Below are 23,349 nucleotides of genomic sequence, written 5' to 3'. Positions count from 1 at the left end.
CCCAACCCAAAGCCCAATCTCCCTATTCCCAACCCAGAGTCAAATCTCCCTATTCCCAACCCAGAGCCAACACTCTCTATTCCCAACCCAGAACCAAATCTTCCTATTCCCAACCTTGAGCCAAATCTCCCTGTCCCAATCCAGAGCCAAATCTCCCTATTCCCAACCCAGAGCCCAATCTCCCTATTCCCAACCCAAAGCCAAATCTCCCTGTTCCCAACCTAATCTCCCTATTCCCAACCCAGAGCCAACTCTCCCTATTCCCAACCCAGAGCCAACTCTCCCTATTCCCAACCCAGAGCCAAATCTCCCTATTCCCAACCCAGAGCCCAATCTCCCTGTTCCCATCCCAGAGCCCAATCTCCCTGTTCCCATCCCAGAGCCCAATCTCCCTATTCCCAACCCAGAGCCAAATCTCCCTATTCCCAACCCAGAACCACCTCAGTTCTCCCAAAAGGACCACCCCAACCCTCCAGGCCTTCCACCATCACCTGCTGGGGAGGAGCTGAACTCATGAACAGCTCAGAGCTCTGGAGTCAAAGCCTCTCAGAGCAAAGGGCCACCTGAACCCACCACATTCCCAAATCCATGGGTTTGTGGCTTCCCAAGCTCCTCTCCATGGCTTTAGCACTTGTTTTTTAATTAAAACTTGAATTCCTGAGCACAGCTCCCTGTTAGCAGACACTGAGAGGGTGGATTCACAGCCCTCTGGTGTTTCCAGACATCATTTCAGCAGCTCCAAGGAAAGCAGAGTGTCAGCCAGTCCACCCTAACAAAGCTGCAGCCCAGGAAAGGCAGAGCCTCCCCCTGAAACTCAGCAGAAATTTCAGAGCAAGAAATCCCTTTTTTATATCAATTCCTATCCCCCTTCTTTTATAGATATATTGATACATCATCTCCTTGGCAGGACACAAACACTCTGAATGAAAACACAAACCCCTGGAAGTGGCTGACAAAGTCAAAGGCTGGGCTTGATGATCTTTTCCAACCTCAATTATCCAGTTTTTTCCTTAGATCCCTTCTTCTTTCTCACACCCTCTGCACTACCCCAAAGCAGCCAAGAGGTAACAGCTCCAAAATAACACCCTAATCTTATTTTCTCCCTCCATTAGTAAACTGAAAAAGCAGCTGCTCTTCATCAGGAGCCTTTATTAGCATTATTGAGGGAATGATGTGGAATTTAGATCACTTTTCCTCTTATTGGAAAAGACTTGCCCAATTTATTTCCAGCCTCAGCTTGCTGTGCATTCATCAGGTGTGAGGAGCAGGGAGAGGAATTAATTCCCCATTGTAGTCCAGGCATGTGCCTGAATATTAAACTCCAAACATCTTGCAGGGGAAGCAATCAAAGGAAACATTGGGCATTTTTGGTCATTAAATCTTTAGGCAGATTTTTCACAAGATGAGCCTGTCCTGCTGAAATTCAAACTGTCTTTATTTATAGCTGGGGCTGCCTGGACATTTTTTCCTGCAGCTGAAATGCAAAACTCCACAGCTGGTTTGGAGTTTGGAGTTTGGGGAATGATTTAATCATAAAAGGAGGAAAAAACCCTCCAGTCTGAGGGTGACCAGGGCTAATTGGGAAATCATGTTGAATTCAAGGGACACTTAACAGGGGGAAAAAAAAACCAAATTGAAGGATGTTAAAGCCATGAAAACACTCAATTGAAATATTTCCTAAATGAGACATTCTGAAATTGAGCTTTCTAAGAACAGCTTCTGTTTCATGAAAGAATCTCTTCAGTGCAAATATTGCCTTCATATCAAAGTATTAGATTTAAATGCAAATAAAGTCTCTGTTCTCCCAGCTCTGCTGGGGAAAGCCTCAATTCTTCATCCCAAACCCTCCTGCCTTTGCTGCCCTTGGTTCCTTTTCCACTCCATGCAGCGATTTCTGTGTCTCCTCCCTCAAACAGGGATCTTGGGATGGCGTTTCCATAATTCCCAAGCTGTGTGTGCACACTCAGGAACACAAATTCCTGTGAAAAGCAGCATCCTGACCTCATTTGGCCACTTGGAAATGGGGAATTCCTCCACCTGAGTGATGTGGGGCTGTGGAGATCCAGCTGGGCCACATCTGGCAGGAGGAGCCAAACCTCAGAAGCTGCAACTTGGTGCCTTAAACCCCCAAATTTGCACTTTCAGAGCATCATCTCAGGTCCAACCATGCCCAAACCTCAAAGGGTGGGTGGGCTGGGCAAGGGGAAGCCTTTGCTTCCTTTGCCTCCTTTCTGCCTCCTTTGCCTCCTTTCTGCCTCCTTTGCCTCCTTTCTGCCTCCTTTGCCTCCTTTTTCCCTCCTTTGCCTCCTTTCAGCCTTCTTTGCCTCCTTTCTGCCTCCTTCACCTCCTTTCTGCCTCCTTTGCCTCCTTTCTGCCTCCTTCACCTCCTTTCTGCCTCCTTCACCTCCTTTCTGCCTCCTTTGCCTCCTTTCTGCCTCCTTCACCTCCTTTCTGCCTCCTTCACCTCCTTTCTGCCTCCTTTCTGCCTCCTTTGCCTCCTTTCTGCCTCCTTCACCTCCTTTCTGCCTCCTTCACCTCCTTTCTGCCTCCTTCACCTCCTTTCTGCCTCCTTTGTCTCCTTTTTCACTCCTTTGCCTCCTTTTTGCCTCCTCTTTGCCTCCTTTCTGCCTCCTTCACCTCCTTTCTGCCTCCTTTGCCTCCTTTTTGCCTCCTTCACCTCCCTGCTTTTCCCCAGCCCAGGAATGGAGGGAAAATCTCTCCTATTTACTGAGCTCCGAAATTATATTTGGCATCTGGAGCAAAATCAGAGCAGACAGGGAGAGATGGGGGAACATGAGGAGGCAGGGAATGAGAGCAGACAGGAACAAGCTGGCAACACACAGCCACTAAATGAAGAAAGATGAGGGAGTCAGACAATGAGGGAAGGAGGATTAAGGGAGAACTACCAGCACAGTCATGTAATAAAGTCAAACCCACGAGGACAGGAAGAAAGTGGAGTGGCAGAGAAACCCCAGAGCTGCTGCTCCTCAAATCCCACTGTCACCTCTGGCTCCTGGGGATGGAAAAACAGCCCTGCAGAATGTGGGCAGCTCCCTCTGCCCTTCTGGTCCAACTGCTCTCCACAACTCCCTGCCAGGAGGGGAGAGCTGGGAGGGTCGGGCTCTGCCCCAGGGCACAGGGATGGGAGGAGATGGCACGGCCTCAGGCTGGGCCAGGGCAGGGACAGGGGGGACACCAGAAGGAATTTCTCCATGGAAAAGGGGATTAAACATTGGAAAGGGCTGCCCAGGGAGGTTTGGAGTGCCCAGGCCTGGAGGTGTCCAAGGAAGGATTGACCGTGGCACTCAGGGCTGGGGGACAAGGTGGGCACCGGGCACAGGGTGGGCTCCATGGGCTGGGAGGGCTTTGACAACTTCAGTGACCCTGGAATAACTTCTCCAACCTCAGAGATCCTGGGAGGGCTTTTCCAACCTCATGGGTTGGCTTTTCCAACCTCAGTGATGCTGGGATAGCATTTCCAACCTCAGTGATGCTGGGATGGCTTTTCCAACCTCATGGGTTGGCTTTTCCAACCTCAATGATCCTGGTATGGCTTCTCCAACCTCAGTGATGCTGGGATGGCTTTTCCAATCTCATGGGTTGGCTTTTCCAACTTCAGTGATCCTGGGAGGACTTTTCCAACCTCAGGGGTTGGCTTTTCCAACCTCAGTGATGCTGGGATGGCTTTTCCAACCTCAGTGATCCTGGAAGGGCTTCTCCAACCTCAGTGACTGGGATGGTTTTTCCAACCTCATGGGATGGCTTTTCCAACCTCATGGGATGGCTTTTCCAACCTCAGTGATGCTGGGATGGCTTTTCCAACCTCATGGAGTGGTTTTTCCAACCTCAATGATCCTGGGATGGCTTTTCCAACCTCAGTGATGCTGGGATGGTTTTTCCAACCTCAGTGATGCTGGGATGGCTTTTCCAACCTCAATGATCCTGGGATGGCTTTTCCAACCTCAGTGATCCTGGGATGGCTTTGCCAACCTCAGTGATGCTGGGATGGTTTTTCCAACCTCAGTGATGCTGGGATGGTTTTTCCAACCTCAGTGATGCTGGGATGGCTTTTCCAACCTCAGTGATCCTGGGATGGCTTTGCCAACCTCAGTGATGCTGGGATGGCTTTTCCAACCTCAATGATCCTGGGATGACTTTTCCAACCTCAGTGCTCCTGGGATTCTCCCAGTGCCAATGCCATTTGGGAGATCTTTTCCCCCTTCACACAAACCCTGAGGCAGCCCCAGGCACAGCTGAGCTGGGGGTGCTCCAACAGCCAGAAACGGGAACTCTCCAGGCACGAGCAGGAAACTCCCTTTGGTCCTCAAGTGCTTCCAGAGATCTCCTCGTGCAGGATCCCACCCAGCAGCCAAGCCTGGCAGATGTGAAGGCAGGAACACCACCCTCAAGTGCTGCATTCCCAGAGGGCCAGGGCAGAGCAGACAGCACTGCAAGCACAACCTTCTTGTGTCACTTTGATTTCTCCAACCGCCCTTTCTTCCTGTTCCTCCTTTTTCAAAAGTTCCTGAGAGCGTTTTGTTCCAATTTGAAAATTCTGTTTCCTTTGGTGCCTTTCCCAGCGATGGCTCCGAGGGAGGAGGAGAATAACGAGCAGCTTTGATGGGGGATCAGAACGGAGCCATTTACTGCGGGACTCGGGGCATTGTCTGCCTTTACACGTGAATTAGCGAATCTCAAGCCGTTCACGGAGCCGCAGATCGCAATTCCAGGGGCAGCACAGCCCTTGGATCAACCCCCCACTCATCTCCTCCTTTAGTCTCACTTACCATCCCCAATAGTCTGCTTGGGGACAGGCTGGGGTGGCACTGCCAGCTGGGGAGCCCCTGCCCCTCCCAAACCCAAAGCTCTGATGCCCGTGTCGCTCTGGCAAAGGTTAAGTTTTAAATATATTTATTTTCCCTCTCTGTGAACTCCTTTAAAGCCTCTTAATCACCAGTCAAATAAACTGCAGATAGTTTAAAATATGTGTGAGTAAAGGGCAGCCCCAGAATGAGCCTTTGTATGGAATTACCCGCTGAGTGGAGGCAAAAAAACCATTTCAAAGTGTACAGTAAATGTGTGTAAATGCCAAAAAATGAACTCCAAATGTCAGGAAAGTGCAAGAACAGCCTCGTGTCCTGTGCTGAACACGGGCACGGACAGAGGCTCTGGCAGAGGCTGCAATGGGAAACAGGAGTTGGCTCTTCTACCATGGGGAGATCTGTCCCGACATCCTCACCTGTCCTGACATCCTCACCTGTTCCAACATCCTCACCTGTCCTGAATCCTCACCCATCCCAACATCCTCATCTCTTCTGAATCCTCACCTGTCCCGACATCATCACCTGTCCCGACATCATCACCTGTCCTGACATCCTCATCTGTTCTGAATCCTCACCTATCCCAACATCCTCACCTGTCCCAATGTCCTCACCCATCCCAACATCCTCATCTGTCCCGACATCCTCACCTGTCCCGACATCCTCACCTGTCCCGACATCATCACCTGTCCTGACATCCTCATCTGTTCTGAATCCTCACCTGTCCCGACATCCTCACCTGTCCCGATGTCCTCACCTGTCCCGACATCCTCACCTGTCCCGACATCATCACCTGTCCTGACATCCTCATCTGTTCTGAATCCTCACCTGTCCCGACATCCTCACCTGTCCCGATGTCCTCACCTGTCCCGACATCCTCACCTGTCCCGACATCATCACCTGTCCTGACATCCTCATCTGTTCTGAATCCTCACCTATCCCGACATCCTCACCTGTCCCAATGTCCTCACCTGTCCTGACATCATCACCTGTCCTGACATCCTCACTTGTCCCAACACTCTCACCTATCCTGAATCCTCACCCATCCCAACATCCTCATCTGTCCCAACATCCTCACCTGTTCCAACATCCTCACCTGTCCTGAATCCTCACCCATCCCAACATCCTCAACCTCCTCACCTGTCTCAACGTCCTCACCTGTCCTGAATCCTCACCCATCCCAACATCCTCAACATCCTCACCTGTCCCAACATCCTCACCTGTCCCAACATCCCCACCTGCCTCAACATCCTCACCTGTCCCAACATCCTCAACATCCTCACCTGTCCCAACACCTTCACCTGTCCCAACATCCTCACCTGTCCCAATACCCTCACCTGTCCCAACACTCTCACCTGTCCCAATACCCTCACCTGTTCCAACATCTTCACGTGTCCCAACATCTTCATCTGTCTGAATCCTCACCTGTCCTTCCTGACATCCTCACCTGTCCTGACATCCTCACCTGTCCTGACATCCTCACCTGTCCCAACATCCTCATCTGTCCTGAGATCCTCACCAATCCTGACAATCCTCACCTGTCCCAACATCCTCACCTGTCCCGACATCCTCACCTGTCCCGACACCCTCACCTGTCCCGACACCCTCACCTGTCCCGACATCCTCACCTGCCTCCAGCCAGAGCAAAGGTTTTAACCAGAAATCAGAGGGTACTTTAACACAATTTAATTACCAGCTGCACAAAATGCTGAGACTCCACGATCATGTCAGTGAAAGCCTCTGCTTGGCTTAATGTCCTGGGTAATTGGCCCACTGGACTCATTAGCAACAAGTTCTCAACCTTAATGATGATTTTAAGGACTCCAAAGAAAAACATTTGTGGGGAGATGAACAGCACTGGCAGTTCAATAATCAACATCACCGTAACTTCAGTTGGAACGTGGTTAATCTGCCATTTCCCCAGGAGAAGGTGACCTGCCTTCTCCTCCTGCAGATGGTTCTGTCACCTCTCTGGTGACTGTCCAAGGCCATGTGAACCTCTCAAACCTTCACATGCAACTCTTCACCCCCACAACCACCACACTCAGTGATGCTGGGATAGCTTTTCCAACCTCATGGGTTGGCTTTTCCAACCTCAATGATCCTGGTATGGCTTCTCCAACCTCAGTGATGCTGGGATAGCTTTTCCAACCTCATGGGTTGGCTTTTCCAACCTCAATGATCCTGGTATGGCTTCTCCAACCTCAGTGATGCTGGGATAGCTTTTCCAACCTCATGGGTTGGCTTTTCCAACCTCAATGATCCTGGTATGGCTTCTCCAACCTCAGTGATGCTGGGATAGCTTTTCCAACCTCATGGGTTGGCTTTTCCAACCTCAATGATCCTGGTATGGCTTCTCCAACCTCAGTGATGCTGGGATAGCTTTTCCAGCCTCATGGGATGCCATTTATGACAATAAACACGGGAGGGGAATTCAAGGGCTTGGAAGGTGCAGGAAGAGCAAAAAAACCAAACAGAAGAGAATGTAAAACCAAAGGCACTGAGCCACATACCCCAGACCCCCCCTGCTCCTCTGCAGCCCTGCAGAGCCCACCACACTGCCCACACTGCCCAGCCCTGCTGGCATGGCAGGGATGTTTGGGCACAGATGGTGAGAGGGAAAAGCACATCCCACTTGGAAGGAACCAGCAATTCTCATTCTGGAGAAAAGCACTGAATGATACAAGAACCAGAGGCTGCTGTTGGGGGGCAAATGTGTGCAGATGGAGAGACCCTGGCACAGATTTGGCATCCCCAGGAGCCCAGTTTGGGCAGACACAACTGCAGCCTCTGGGCTGGGCACACTCACCTTCATAGCTGGCCTGGAAGCCCTGGGCACTCACGGCATAGTCGCTGACGAGCCACAGGGACAGGACTGTGCCCGTGCTGACGATGGGCGCGGGCAGCTGGAACCCTGTGAGCCTGCAAGAGAAGAACAGCAGTGTCACCCTCCCTGTGCCAGGCAGCTGGAACCCTGTGAGCCTGCAAGAGAAGAACAGCAGTGTCACCCTCCCTGTGCCAGGCACCTGGAACCCTGTGAGTCTGCAGGAAAACAAGAGCAGTGTCACCCTCCCTGTGCCAGGCACCTGGAACCCTGTGAGTCTGCAGGAGAACAAGAGCAGTGTCACCCTCCCTGTGCCAGGCACCTGGAACCCTGTGAGTCTGCAGGAAAACAAGAGCAGTGTCACCCTCCCTGTGCCAGGCAGATGGAACCTGAGCCTGCAAGATACCAAGGGCAGAGTCACCCTCCCTGTGCCAGGCACCTGGAACCCTGTGAGTCTGCAGGAAAACAAGAGCAGTGTCACTCTCCTTGTGCCAGGCAGCTGCAACCCCCTGAGCCTGCAAGACAACAGGAGGAATGTCACCCTCCCTGTGCCAGGCAGCTGGAACCTCAGCCAGCAAGACACCAAGAGCAGAGTCAACCTCCCTGTGCCAGGCAGCTGTAATCCTGTGAGTCTGCAGAGAAACCACAGCAACATCACCCTCCCTGTGCCAGGCACCTGGAACCCTGTGAGTCTGTAGAGAAATCACAGCAACATCACCCTCCCTGTGCCAGGCAGCTGGTGGAACTCTGTGAGCCTGCAAGACAACAGGAGGAATGCCACTCTCCCTGTGCCAGGCACCTGGAACCCTGTGAGTCTGCAGGAGAACAAGAGCAGAGTCACCCTCCCTGTGCCAGGCAGCTGGAACTCTGTGAGTCTGCAAGACAATCAGAGGAATGTCACCCTCCCTGTGTCAGGCAGCTGGAACCCCCTGAGCCAGCAAGACAACAGGAGGAATGTCACCCTCCCTGTGCCAGGCAGCTGGAACCCCCTGATCCTGCAAGACAACCAGGGAAGTGTCACCCTCCCTGTGCCAGGCAGCTGCAAACCTGCCAGCCTGCAGGGACACCACAGGAAGGTCACGCTGCCCATCCCTGCCCTGGATCTGGGGCAAAATGCCAGGGTGGGCAAAGGAGCCCTTCAAAACTGCCCGTAAGTGTGTGTGTAATTCAGGGCATTTCCTCTCCTCCTGTGAATCATAAAAGCACCCACAGAACAAGGTCAGATCTCTCATTTGGGGCCCTCACCCTCTCCCTGCCATTGCCAGCCCAAGAAATTCCTCCTTAAACTCCTCACCAGCCCCTGAGACAGTGAGGGGACTTCCCAACTCGCCTTACTCTGGCCCTAATTTAGCAAATCTAACTATTATTTCACCCTGACTGATGAAATCTGATGGGCTCTGCCTGAGAACAAGATTAAAGCAGATTTCCCAGTAACTGGCAGAGTTCACACAGTTGATGCCCACGATGCCAGGCCAGTTCTGATGTCAGGAAAGCAGCACTGACCCACTCTGGGCATCAAACCCACTGTCTGGGCAAGCTGGAAGAGCAATTCCTCCTGTTTATTACCAATAAAAATTCCAGACTTAAAGATTCAGTTTTCAGCAAGCACAGAACTGAGGAAGTGCCAACCCTTTTGTTAATTAATTAAAGTGGCCTCCTGAAACATCCATGCACTCCAAAAATCCAGGAGATTTAATAAAAGCACCCAGTGGAGAGCAGAACCTGCCCATTTCTCACCCCAGATCAGCACCAGGACGTCGTTCCTGTGCTTTTCTCTCCATCCCAAGCAGCTCTGGGCTCTTTTTTGCCTCGTGGATTCTGCTCCCAGCCCATTTCTGAGAGGATCCCACTTTGCAGATGCTGCTTTTCATTCAGGGCTACACCAACAAACCCTTTCCCTGGCAGGAAGTGCTCCTGTCCCCCAGGAGTGCTGGGAATGAAGTGGGACCTGAACCAACCGTGCCCTGAAGGGTTTGGACGAGTCCAATTCGTGTTTTCTGCTTACAGCTCTTTCAAAGCAAAGTGCCTGTGCACAAGGGCATGAAATTGTACCAGGGTTTGTTCTACACATCCCACACTGCCTGAAGAGACAATTTGCAGGGGAACCTCCGGGCTTGTTGAACCTCCTGAAATTAATAACCCCAACCACATCTCCAGGCACTGAACTCCAGAGGCTCGGTGGGGTCTGCCCAGCAGCAGAAAAGGCAGCACAAAAGGTGAGTAAATATTGTGTTACACCAGAGACCAAACAGCCCCCAGGAGATGAAAAGGACCTGCCTGAGTGCTAAAACTCAACTTATTGAGAAGGAAGCAGGAAATGTTGCTTCAATATGAAAAATATCTGGGCAGCAGCTCCTCCCCTGCTCTGCCCTGAGCTCTCTGGCTGCTCCTGCAGTGAAAACCTGCACTGGAAATGAGAGGAAATTACAGAATCCCAGACTGTTCTGAGTTGGAAGGGACCCACAAATCACAGAATCCCAGACTGTTCTGAGTTGGAAGGACCCACAAGGATCATAGAATCCAACTCAAGTCAATGGCCCACACAGGGAATTGAACCCATGACCTTGGGCATTGTTACAACCAAATTTTAACCAACTGAGGTGTCCCTGCCCATGGCAGGGGGTGGCACTGGATGAGCTTTAAGGTTCCTCCCAACCCATTCACAGAATCCCAGATTATTCTGAGTTGGGAGGGACCAAAAGGATCATCGAGTCCAACTCTTCAGTCAATGCCCCACACAGGGGATTGAACCCATGACCCTGGGCATTGTTACAACCAAGTTTTAACCAACTGAGGTGTCCCTGCCCATGGCAGGGAGTGGCACTGGATGAGCTTTAAGGTTCCTCCCAACCCATTCACAGAATCCCAGACTATTCTGAGTTGGAAGGACCCACAAGGATCATCAAGTCCAACTCTCAAGTCAGTGGCCCACACAGGGGATTGAACCCCTGACCCTGGGCATTGTTACACCCAAGTTTTAACCAACTGAGGTGTCCCTGCCCATGGCAGGGGGTGGCACTGGATGAGCTTTAAGGTTCCTCCCAACCCATTCACAGAATCCCAGACTGTTCTGAGTTGGGAGGGACCCACAAGGATCATCAAGTCCAACTCTTGACCCACCCAGGGGATTGAACCCATGACCTTGGGCATTGTTACAACCAAGTTTTAACCAACTGAGCTGATCTCAGTCAAATTCCTCCTGTCTCTCACTGAAGTCAAAATAAAAGTTATTCCTCCTTTTAAGCCTCCAACCAACACACACAACTGATTTTTTTTTCCTTCTTTGATGTCCTCATCCTCTCCAAACAAGAGCCCAGACAACATCCTCTTGTAGGAACAGCAATTTCCCAATGTCCACGTTCAAAGCACTCCAGGAACAGCTCAGCTCTCCTGTCCCAAAGCCCCAGGACAGCCAGGCTTGGCAGGACACTCCTGCCTTCCTTCCTAAACCCACAGTCCAGGCAAAATTACAGCATGGGAACCAACCTGGTGGCAGCCAGAACAGGAGATCCTTCCCCACTGGCTTCGTGCCTTAAACAGCAACTCTGACAGCTCTTATTTAGGGCAGCAATAAAACAAAATGCACATTAATGAGGGGGGAAAAGCAGCAAAGTCTGTTCCTTGTTTTTATGAAGGGCCAGAACAAGAAGGTGAGGGCAGTAACAACAGCACAAATAATCATTCCAGTTCTCCTGAACCTCTGGCCAAATGGATTATTGAGTGATTATCCCCTTAACGTGCTTGGAGCCAGCCCTGATTGTGGGAGATTTTCAATGTGTTTTTCATTGGCTTAATTCTGCTCCTGCTGTGAGGAACTGAAGGAACTCCGTGCCAGAAATGCCACTTCAGAAGCTGCCCTTGCAAAAATCAATAGACCCAAACAAACCAGCACAGAAATCCTCTCCTCTCCTCAATCTTTCCTTGTGCTTCTCCTCAGCTTTGCCACTGCCCAGGTTGCTGTTGGGGTGCCCCTTGAGCAGCAGAACCTGTGCCAGGGCAGGTCTGGGAGGGCTGATGGGAGGAACCTCCAGTGCCTCAAGGCTGGACCAGGCTCCAGGTGGGATCTGCACTCCCAGAGTCATGGAATCAGTGAGGGTGGAAAAGCTCTGCCAGCCCATGGAGTCCAAGCTGTGCCTGACCCAGCCCAGAGCACTCAGTGCCATGGCCAGTCCTTCCTTGGGCACCTCCAGGGCTGGGCACTCCAAACCTCCCTGGGCAGCCCCTTCCAATGTTTAATCCCCCGTTCTATGCACAAATTTCTCCTGCTGTGCCACCTGCCCCTCCCTGGCCCAGCCTGAGGCTGTGCCCTCTCCTCCTGTCCCTGTGCCCTGGGGCAGAGCCCAAATCCCCTCCTTGGATCCATCAGGGATTGCAGAGCCAGAAGGTCCCCCCTGAGCCTCCTTTTCTCCAGACTGAGCCCCGCCCCCCCCATCCTCCCCCAGCTCCCTCAGCCCCTCCTGCTGCTCCAGCCCCTTCCCAGCTCCATTTCCTTCTCTGGACACCTCCAGCCCCTCCATGGACCTTTCCTGTTGCCCCTCTGTGATGTTACACCATCCTCCCCAGTGCCACCATCCTCCCCAGTGCCACCATCCTCCCAGTCCCACCATCCTCCCAGTCCCACCATCCTCTCCAGCCCCACCATCCTCTCCAGTGCCACCATTCTCCCAATCCCACCATCCTCCCAATCCCACCATCCTCCTCAGTCCCACCATCCTCCCAATCCCACCATCCTCCCAGTCCCACCATCCTCTCCAGCCCCACCATCCTCCTCAGTCCCACCATCCCCTCCAGTCCCACCATCCTCTCCAGTGCCACCATTCTCCCAATCCCACCATCCTCCCCAGTCCCACCATCTTCCTCAGTGCCACCATCCTCCCAATCCCACCATCCTCCCAGTCCCACCATCCTCTCCAGCCCCACCATCCTCTCCAGCCCCACCATCCTCCCCAGTCCCACCATCCTCCCAGTCCCACCATCCTCTCCAGCCCCACCATCCTCCCAATCCCACCATATTTCCCAGTGCCACAGAGTCCCTCCCCAGTGGGACACTGTCCCATCCACCTGCCAAAGGAGCTGATCACCACCCAAACACCCCCTGCCCACTCTGCTCAGCAGGTTCAACCCACAACTCAGCCCTTCTTGTGCCCCAAACCAGAAGATTCTCTCCTCTCCCCCCCCCATCTGTTGCCCATCCTGCCACCCCACTGGCACCAGTCCAGCTGTGCCACCCACCCCCCCCCCAGTGGCTCAGGCTCCCACTCTGGAGTGCAGGTGCCATAATTAAAGCCCAGCCCATTATTTTTCTGGGAGGTTGCCCACCATCAGCTCAGCCTGCAATCAAAATAGTTATTGCAGCTGGCAAACCAGCAGCCTTTAAAGCTCAAACGCTGGAGAAGTGTCTCAGAACATCTAATGAAAATGCACTGGGTTGTGTCATTTAACCCAGCATTAAATTACACCACCCCATCCCTCAGTGAGCTCTTCCTGCTTGTAATTTAAAGGCACCTATTCAGGAAAATTTCCCACCAAATGAACCTCTCCCTTAAATGGCACAGCTCCCTCAGTGCCAGCCTGGCACCTCTGCCCCAGCCCAGGAAAGGTTGGAGGGGGGATCCTGACCCTCTGCCCAGCCCTGGGGAGGCACAGCTGGAGTGCTGTGGCCAGACTGGAACTCCTGGAGAGGGTCCATTGGGAGGATTAAGGGATGCAAAGATGCTAAAATGGGAATATTTGGAGTGATTTATGGATGGAAGGTTGTGGTGGGATTTGGGACTCTCTGCACCTTTAGTGTCACTCTGCACCTTTAGTGTCACTCTTGTCTCATGACACAACCAGAGAGTTGTTGGCAAGAAAACCACGTGACTTCTCTGAGCTTTTTCCTCTCCTGATAATTTTCAGGACATTTTTAATGTGAGACTCTTAAATGAGTTGGAAGTGTCTTAATTGAAGTTTCAGGCTTGGGCTCAGCTCCAGGGAAAACACAAGTACAGGGCCTGGAGCATCTCTGTGAGCAGCAAAGGCTGAAGGATCTGGAGATGTTCAGCCTCCAGAGAAGTTAAATATCACCCCAGCTGAGGGGCCAAAGCCCAGGAGAACCTTCAGGTGTCCACACAGCACCTCAGAGAGCAGAGCAGGGCAGAGAAGGCACCAGACTGAGCTCCTGCAGCAAACTGGGCTTTGCTTCTCTCCTGTCCTTCTTTGCAAAGCTCAGCCCAGTCTCCAGGAGGTCTCTTCATGCCACCACTGGCCTGCCCAGCCCAGAACCTCCTCCATCCTCCTCCTCCACCCTCCTGCCTCTCCCCACCAGGCTGTTCTCCCAGGTTGGACCCCAGGCTGCTGCTGCCCACCCATCTGCTCCCTCTGCTCTCAGCAGGGACAGCTCTGCAGACCTTTCCACCCTGGCAGTAACTGTGGAATAAAAGCCACCCCTGGGGCCCCAGCTGGCTCTGCTGCCATTTCCTCAGGCTTGGCTTTTTCTGTTAGTTTTTTCCTCCCTTTTTCTCTGCATTTGTTAAAGAAAAACACAATTACAATGAGATGTCAGCCTTTTTTTTCAAACCATATTAATGTGGTGCCGTGAAGGTTCTCATTAATCACCAATCAAACAAGCAGAGCATGATCTGAGAGCTCTCCCAGCTCCCACACTGCAGACACTCAAAAGCCAGTCCTGGCCTCAAGGCAGAACTCACTGGTGTCACTGAGACACTTGTCCTTTAATCTGGAGCCCAGTAAGGCTGAAATGATGCTCTGGACTGGGAAAAAAATTAAATAAAAAATATCTCAACCAGCTTAAAAGAAAACTGCAGTGACACAGGAACAGCAGGAACACATTCATAGAATCATAGAATAGAATCATAGAATCGATTGGGTTGGAAAAGACCTCCAAGATCATCGAGTCCAACCCTTGATCCAACTCCAGTCCCTTTACCAGATCATGGCACTCAGTGCCACATCCAATCTGTGTTTAAAAACCTCCAGGGATGGGGAATCCACCCCCTCTCTGGGCAGCCCATCCCAATCCCTGAGCACTCTCTCTGCAAAGAATTTCTACCTGATCTCCAACTTCAGTTTCCCCTGGCAGAGCTTGAGCCCATCGTGCCCCCTTGTCCTATTGCTGAGTGCCTGGGAGAAGAGACCAACCCCCACCTGGCCAGAACTTCCCTTCAGGCAGTTCCAGACAGTGCTGAGGTCACCTCTGAGCCTCCTCTTCTCCAGGCTGAACACCCCCAGCTCCCTCAGCCTCTCCCCACAGCACTTGTGCTCCAGTCCCTTCTCCAGCCTCGTTGCTCTTCTCTGGCCCCGCTCCAGCCCCTCAATCTCTTTCCTCAACTGAGGGGCCCAGAACTGAACACAACACTCAAGGTGTGGCCTCCCCAAGGCAGAGTCCAGGGGAAGGGTCACTGCCCTGGTCCTGCTGGCCACGCTGGTTTGGATCCAGGCCAGGATCCCATTTGCCTTCTTGGCCACCTGGGCACACTGTTGACTCATGTTGAGCTTCCTGTCCCTCAGTCCCCCCAGGTCCCTCTGCCTGGCTGCTCTCCAGCCACTCTGTGCCCAGCCTGGAGCGCTGCAGGGGGTTGTTGTGGCCAAAGGGCAGGACCTGCACTTGGCCTTGTTGAACTCCATCCCATTGGAATCAGCCCATCCCTCCAGTCTCTCCAGATCCCTCTGCAGAGCCCTCCTGCCTTCCAGCAGGTTGACACTCCCTCCCAACTTGGTGTCATCAGCAAATTTGCTGCTGATGGACTCAATCCCCACATCTAAATCATCAATAAAGATGTTAAACAGGACTGGACCCAACACAGACCCCTGGGGACACCACTGGGGACCAGCTGGATGCAGCTCCGTTCACCAGCACTCTCTGCTCAACTTCTGGGACTGATTTATGCCCAAGCCCAAACTGCTTTTGTTTTGGAGTTAAGCTCCAAGCAGGTATTGAACAAATCCCTGCAGAGCCTTGTAAGAAACTCCTCGGATATTCCCTGCTCATATTTCACCAGCCAACAGCATGTGGCCCATTTCAGCCCATCCCAAGCAGCCCCTGCTCAGCTGCTGGATAATTAAGTTGCACCTAAATAATCCAATCCATTGGCTCTGCCAGAGGTTATTATATATTTCTTATCAAGGCAGTAACAAGCATAAGGGAATATAAATAAATCAGCATCTTCCCCTGTCCCTCAGCCTCTCCCCATGACAAACACACCTCCAGATTTCCATGAATTTTATCCAGCACTCTGCAAACAGCTCCGAGTCCCAGAGTTCAGGAATCAGCTGCACTTCCCTCCCTTTTCCAAGCCAACAATCCATCAAGCCCCAAGAGCCCTTTGCTCCCCTCTGTCCCTGACAAAGCTTCATGAACCAACATGGGCTGGAGGGACAGTGACAGAGCCCATAAATCCCAGCCTGGATGGGTTTCTTTCCTCCTTTAAAACGGGGTTTGGGTCAATTCCCACTAGAAAAGGGTTATTTATGGAGCCCAAAGACAGCACAGGCTGCTCAAATATATGAGGCCTTCATGGCTCAAGCTGGAGCAGGTGCTAAGCATCAAATTTCAATAAATTTGATTTTCCATATAGTGGAATAGAGTTGGAGGTCCATGAAGTGGGATGGAATTTATTAGTTTGATCATGGCCCTTCCATGCTCCTTTTTGCAGGATGTTCTCACGTAGCAGTGGGAGGTGGAATGAGATGATCTTTAAGGTCCCTTCCAACCCAACCCAAACCCCTTCCACAATTCCAGGATATCCAACCAACTCTGGCATCTCCGTTCTCAGACTTGTTATGACAAACCAAAAAAGAAAAGCAGCAATTCACAGAAAAGTTCATAAAATTTCAGTAACCCCCTGGCAAATCTGAGCTGACATTGGGAGTAAACAAAGGCAGGTTTGGAGCCAACCCAAGAACAGCTCAGAGGCTTCAATTCAGAACTTGGCAGATTTGGGTTATTTCTGTCTTTCTTCAAAAAAAAAAAGTCATCAGGGGTGTGAAATCAAGTAAATGGGGAAAATAAGTCCTCGGAACCCCCTGGAAATCACACAAGGCTTATTTATTGCTCAACAGAGTGCAAGTGGTGAACAGCAACAAGTGCTGCCCCAGTGGGGGTGTTGGGAATCCCTCAGTTCTCACCAGCCCTGCAGAGCAGACCCAGGTCCTGCAGCCTCAGAACACACAGAGCTGTTTCAACAAACTTCAAATGTGGGAAAAGCAGAATAAATACACAAATTCTCAGGTCAGGAGTGTCCTGTTGTTGGGGTTGTGTCATTTTACAGCTGGGAGAGATGGAAGAAGGGTTTGGCCAGGGAGCTGCTCTGAGCAGGACCTTCTACCTGACAGGGGGTTGTGCCCAGGTGGGGGCTGGTCTCTTCTCTCAGGCAACCAACAGCAAGACAAGAGGGCAGAGCTTGAGCTCTGCCAGGGGAGGTTTGGGTTGGATATCAGAAAAAAATTCTTCACAGAGAGAGTGCTCAGGGATTGGAATGTCCTGCCCAGAGAGGGGGTGGATTCCCCATTCCTGGAGGTTTTTAAGGTGAGACTGAACGTGGTGCTGAGTGCCTTGATATGGTGATCCCAGTGGGGTTGGATCAAGGGTTGATGATCTCAGAGGTCTCTTCCAACCCACCTGAGAAGAGAAGAGCAATGAGGCTGGAGAAGGGACTGGAGCACAAGTGCTGTGGGGAGAGGCTGAGGGAGCTGGGGGTGTTCAGCCTGGAGAAGAGGAGGCTCAGAGGGGACCTCAGCACTGTCTGGAACTGCCTGAAGGGAAGTTCTGGCCAGCTGGGGGTTGGTCTCTTCTCCCAGGCACTCAGCAATAGGACAAGGGGGCACGATGGGCTCAAGCTCTGCCAGGGGAAATTGAAGTTGGAGATCAGAAGGAAATTCTTTGCAGAGAGAATGCTCAGGGATTGGAATGGGCTGCCCAGAGAGGGGGTGGATTCCCCATCCCTGGAGGTTTTTCAGCTGAGCTTGGCCGTGGCCCTGAGTGCCATGATCTGGTAAGGGGACTGCAGTTGGACCAAGGGTTGGACTTGATGATCTCAGAGGTCTCTTCCAACCCAAGTGATTCTCTGATTCTGCTCCTGGGAGGGGTCACCACAACCTGCTCCTCCTCACTGTCCTCTGCAAAGCCTCAGAGGAATGTGGTGAAAAAGCAGGTCCTTCAACCCCTAAATCCCCTCTCCATCTCTCCACAGGCTGCCAAAACACCAGTGCCAACCTCCTCCCTCGTGGTGCCAGGGAAAAAGTGCCCACTTGGATTCCATCAGCCGCTTTTTCTTCCCTCCTCCTGCTGCACCCTCTGCTAATGAATATGGAATAATGGAATTGAGCCTCTGGAAGCTGCAAAGCTCTGCTGCAGTTGCATTAACTCCACTCCTCTCCCAGACTTTCAGATCTAGTTCCATCAATTATCTCGCAGATGAAGTTTAAACACTCGGCACTTCCTCGGCACAAAACAACAGGCAAAAGGTCCTGACGCTGCTGGAGCAGCTCAAACAAGTCCCTTCCCAGGAAAAGAAAGGAAAAAAAGAAGTGGGTTTTATTCTACAAAGGAGAGAACATAAATTTAAGTGGGGTTTTGTGGTGGTTTTTTTTCCCAGGGAGTTAATGGGAAGCCACAAAAGGCTCTGCTAAGGGGGAAGGGAGGTGACAAAAGGATTTGAGGAGCCCTGGAATTTATTTACCTTTATCCTTAGCAAAAGGAACTGTGCTCAGCTTGGAGACACGAGGCAGCAACACAGGAATATGTCCCAGGCCCAGAGGGGACTCAGCAGAAAATCCTAACACAAGTTCAGTGTGTTCCCATGGGGAAAAATGTTGGTTTTCCAGGAATTTCTGTAAGAGCCTTGAGCCCCAAGCAAAGCCAGAACCCCAGAAGGTTCTTCCACCCCAAGTTTGCATCTCTGCAAGGGAGAGACACGTTGAGAGGGGAAGTTTTGCCTTCTCTGTCTCTCCCTCTCCTCCTCCCTTTTGTGCTCTTGATTGGTAATTAACTACAAGTCACCCAGTGGATTTTTCAATGAGTAATTAAAAGGTTATCGAGGAGGAGCAGGCAAGGCCCAGGTATTGCATTCCTGGGGGAGCTACAAATGGGTCACCCCAGCAGATTATCCCTCCCTTATCAAGGACCTCATCAGCTGAAGTTCAGCCCAAACACTTCATCTTTCAGTCACTTAAATAAGGCCAAATATCTGGGTTGAACTTCACACAACATAATGGTGGAAAAGCCAAGGAAGGAAGGACCAGGACCTGGAATATGAACCAGCACCTGGAGCAGGAGCCACTGCGGGCTGAGAGCTGGGGGATGAGGTGAGCCCATGCCAGCAGCAGGGATTGCTTTGCTTTGGGTCTAAAGCTGTTGCAGGGATTATTTGCAAACCTTTCCCCCGAGCTGGACACTCTGCAGGCACGGGAATGTCTGGAGGATCATCCCCAGGATGGACAGGATCTTCCCAGCTGGGCAAACACATCTGCTGGAAGGGCTGTGGGAACACCAAGGGCACTGCCAGGCTCTGCTGCAATAAAGACTTGCTTGGGCTAAACCAAACATTGCCTTATGCAAATGAGTTCAGGAGCACTGAAACATTTTGTTTGAACAGCAAAGACACCAGAGCACAACACGATTCCCTCCCCACAACACGGGAAGGGTGGAAGAGCCTGAGTCACTCCAACATTGCTGAGCAGGTTCCAAGGGAGTAAAAACAGCCCAAATTCTGTACCTGGGGGTCTCAATTGTAATTAGAATCATAGAATCATAGAATGGATTGGGTTGGAAAAGACCCCTGAGATCATTGAGTCCAACCCTTGGGCCAACTCCAGTCTCTTTACCAGATCATGGCACTCAGTGCCACGGCCAAGCTCAGCTGAAAAACCTCCAGGGATGGGGAATCCACCCCCTCTCTGGGCAGCCCATTCCAATCCCTGAGCACTCTCCCTGCAAAGAATTTCCTTCTGCTCTCCAACTTCAATTTCCCCTGGCAGAGCTTGAGCCCATCGTGCCCCCTTGTCCTATTGCTGAGTGCCTGGGAGAAGAGACCAACCCCCAGCTGGCCAGAACTTCCCTTCAGGGAGTTCCAGACAGTGCTGAGGTCACCTCTGAGCCTCCTCTTCTCCAGGCTGAACACCACCAGCGTGGTGGGAACTTGGGGGATGAGCTTTTGGGAGAGTTGGGTCTGGTGGAACGAGCACAAACTCTGCTGGAGGAGAATGGGAAGTCATTGAAGGGACCTTCCAAACCTCCTCTCCCTGTTCCAGGGAAAGACAAACCTGCCCTCTGTGCTCTCAGGCTTCAGAAATTGGGAAAATTGTGGTGATGGGGCAAAGGAGTGATGGATTCAAGCTGTAAGAGGGGAAATGTAGGTTCCCAGGGAAACTCTTCCCTGGGAGGGTGGGCAGGCCCTGGCACAGGTGGCACAGAGAAGCCGTGGCTGCCCCAGCCCTGGGAATGTCCAAGGGCTGGTTGGAGCAACCTGGGAGAGTGGGAGGTGTCTCTGCCTGTGGCAGGGGTGGAATTAAATGATCTATAAGGTCCCTTCCAACCCAAATCAATCTGGGATTCTAAAAACCAAACTATCTGAGAGAAGCTGAAGTAGGAAGGACTTGGAACACGCTCTGATTTTACAAGCAAAGCAAAGTCACGGCACTGGAAAGCACCAGCAGCTCTGGATGTCCAAATGAAGGCACTGCAGCCCATTTAATGTCCACAAACTCATCACAAACACGCCATGCAAATTCCCTGCTATACAGCAAAGCTGTTTAGTAGCAAATGCCTCATTGCACCAGGTCTGCTCTTATTCTATTAGGGAGCCTTCACACCACATTACACTGCAGGACAACGGGGGGTTTGCCAGCGCGGGAGGAACGTGACCATTAACCCTTCCCAGCAAGCCAGGATGGTTTGGGCTGGGAGGGACCTTAAAGCTCATCTCATCCCACCCCCTGCATGGCAGGGACACCTCCCACTAGCCCAAGTTGCTCGGTGGCACATCAGGCCAAGGAAGTTCTGACAAATCCAAGTCTTAAGTGGAAGAGCAGGTACTGAGACAACTGAAGTGTCACCAACACCAACATCACTCCCTTCTCCCAACAGGCAACCAGGAACTGCTGAAGAACATCAGTGCTGCTCCAAAACATGAGTCCAAAAGAGGAAGAAACAAAGCCCTGCAGCTCTGCCTTGTTCTGCCCTTGCTCACAGCTCATTTGGGGGCTCCTCCTGGCAGTGTGAGCTGTGAGGAACGACACGTGGCCATCCATCTCCGAGCGCCGCGCTCCGATGATGGATGGGGGACATTTGGAAAGCAGGCAGGAAAAAAGCAAAACTGATATCCATGGGAGGAGAGAGAGAGAGAGAGAAGGGGGAAAGGGAAAAAAAAGGGGAAAAAATATCAGTGTTAGGCAACAGTTTCAGAGTTTAATGAGGTGAAACTGTTGTACCAAAAATAATATGGCAGAGTCACAGAATAGCTGAGCTGGAAGGGACCCACCAGGACCATGGAGTGCAGCTCCTGGCCCTGCACAGACACCCCAAGAGTTCCACCACATGCCCCAGAGTGCTGTCCAGACACCAATTTTAGCTGAACAAAGAAGTGAGACACGAAACTGCACAGAGGAGCAGACTCCTGGTTTTGAGGTCACTGATGTGGAAATATCCAGGGAAAGACAACAAGAGTCCACCATGCAAGAGTCCACCATGAAAGAATCCACCATGAAAGAGCCCACCATGCAAGAGCCCACCATGAAAGAATCCACCATGCAAGAGCCCACCATGCAAGAACCCACCATGAAAGAATCCACCATGCAAGAGCCCACCATGAAAGAGCCCACCATGCAAGAGCCCACCATGAAAGAGCCCACCATGAAAGAGCCCACCATGAAAGAATCCACCATGCAAGAGCCCACCATGAAAGAGCCCACCATGCAAGAGTCCACCATGCAAGAGTCCACCATGAAAGAGCCCACCATGAAAGAGCCCACCATGAAAGAGCCCACCACGCAAGAGCCCACCACGCAAGAGCCCACCACGCAAGAGCCCACCATGAAAGAATCCACTATGAAAGAGCCCACCATGAAAGAGCCCACCATGCAAGAGCCCACCATGAAAGAGCCCACCATGCAAGAGTCCACCATGCAAGAGTCCACCATGAAAGAGCCCACCATGAAAGAGCCCACCATGAAAGAGCCCACCACGCAAGAGCCCACCATGAAAGAGCCCACCATGCAAGAGCCCACCATGAAAGAGCCCACCACGCAAGAGCCCACCATGAAAGAGCCCACCATGCAAGAGCCCACCATGAAAGAGCCCACCATGAAAGAATCCACCATGCAAGAGCCCACCATGAAAGAGCCCACCATGCAAGAGTCCACCATGCAAGAGCCCACCATGAAAGAATCCACCATGCAAGAGCCCACCATGAAAGAGCCCACCATGCAAGAGTCCACCATGCAAGAGTCCACCATGCAAGAGTCCACCATGAAAGAGCCCACCATGAAAGAGCCCACCACGCAAGAGCCCACCATGAAAGAATCCACTATGAAAGAGCCCACCATGAAAGAGCCCACCATGAAAGAGCCCACCATGCAGGAGTCCACCATGCAAGACCCCACCATGCAGGAGCCCACCATGCAAGAGCCCACCATGCAGGAGCCCACCATGCAGGAGTCCACCATGAAAGAGCCCACCATGCAGGAGTCCACCATGCAGGAGTCCACCATGCAGGAGTCCACCATGCAGGAGTCCACCATGCAAGAGTCCATATCTGTCTTGTCTAAGTCCCCTCTAAGTGTTCTCAAAAGCTTCCTGAGGACCTTTCTCTCTTCCCCCTTTATTTCTCTTTCCTGTATTATATTCAAACACCTTTTTCCTGAACATCTCAGCTCCTCCTTACACATGAAACGTTCTCATGTGGCTTTTGCTCCTGGTTTCACCGCCCAATCCACCTCCACCTCCCCAGGCTGCACATGAAGTTTCCCCAGGGATGCAGAGGAAGGACCTTGTCTGTCTCCTCACCTTCCCCCTGTGCAGAGCCACAAATCACGAGGGCAGAACCTGGACCTGAGAGTTTTGTGGCCCCTTTTCTGCCCTATGACCACACCATGCCCATGAGTAGCTCAGAGCAGCCCAAACTTCTCACCATACAAAGTTCCCTGAGCCCAGTTTTATACCAGATTTTATCCCTTTCCATCATACCCAAAGCAAAGCCCTTTGCTGCCTCCTGATTAAATGATGAGGGCCCATAATTAACATGATTCTCAAGCACAGTTGCAAGATGCAGATATGATTTATTTGCATAACTGAAATCATTATATAAAGAGCTGATTTTCACCAGTGTGTAACTCAGATTTTCCACTCGGGTTAGGCCAAGCACTGAGGTCAAGGGATTTGTCCTAAACTCAAGTGGTTTGAAGCTCAGTTGATTTGCAGGACTCCAGAACTCCTGTCAGGATTCTAAGCCTGGATGCTGTCCCTGTTTCTGGGAGGTTTGGGGTGTCTCACTGTCAGACCAGCTGCAGTCAGACCCCACATCAGACAACAGCCTTGTCACTGAGCTGATTCCAGCTGTGCCCCAGCTGTGGAGACCTGAGACCACGACTCCTCCACATGCACAAGTCTGAGGTGTCCCAAAACATCCCCCCCCCACAGCAACAACCCAAGGTTTGTTCTCAAAATCAGCCTCTCAGAGAACTCTCCATTAATATCAAGATGGTCCCTGA

At 51.8% G+C, this 23,349-nt stretch overlaps 1 protein-coding gene across 1 annotated transcript in view; it reads right to left on the bottom strand.

The window, feature by feature from the left end:
- CSMD2 (CUB and Sushi multiple domains 2) overlaps nt 1–23,349 on the bottom strand; it is a 292,995-nt gene that overhangs the window by 243,019 nt on the left and 26,627 nt on the right. Inside the window, exon 3 of the mRNA XM_071576489.1 lies at nt 7,630–7,742. Coding sequence (XP_071432590.1) covers nt 7,630–7,742 — 113 coding nt within the window. The remainder of the gene's footprint in view (nt 1–7,629; nt 7,743–23,349) is intronic.

Source organism: Pithys albifrons, chromosome 24 (genome assembly GCF_047495875.1).
Source record: "Pithys albifrons albifrons isolate INPA30051 chromosome 24, PitAlb_v1, whole genome shotgun sequence".
NCBI classification, from domain to species: domain Eukaryota; kingdom Metazoa; phylum Chordata; class Aves; order Passeriformes; family Thamnophilidae; genus Pithys; species Pithys albifrons.
The sequence above is the reverse complement of the archived record's forward strand: the minus strand, read 5'-3'. Positions and strand labels throughout refer to the sequence as shown.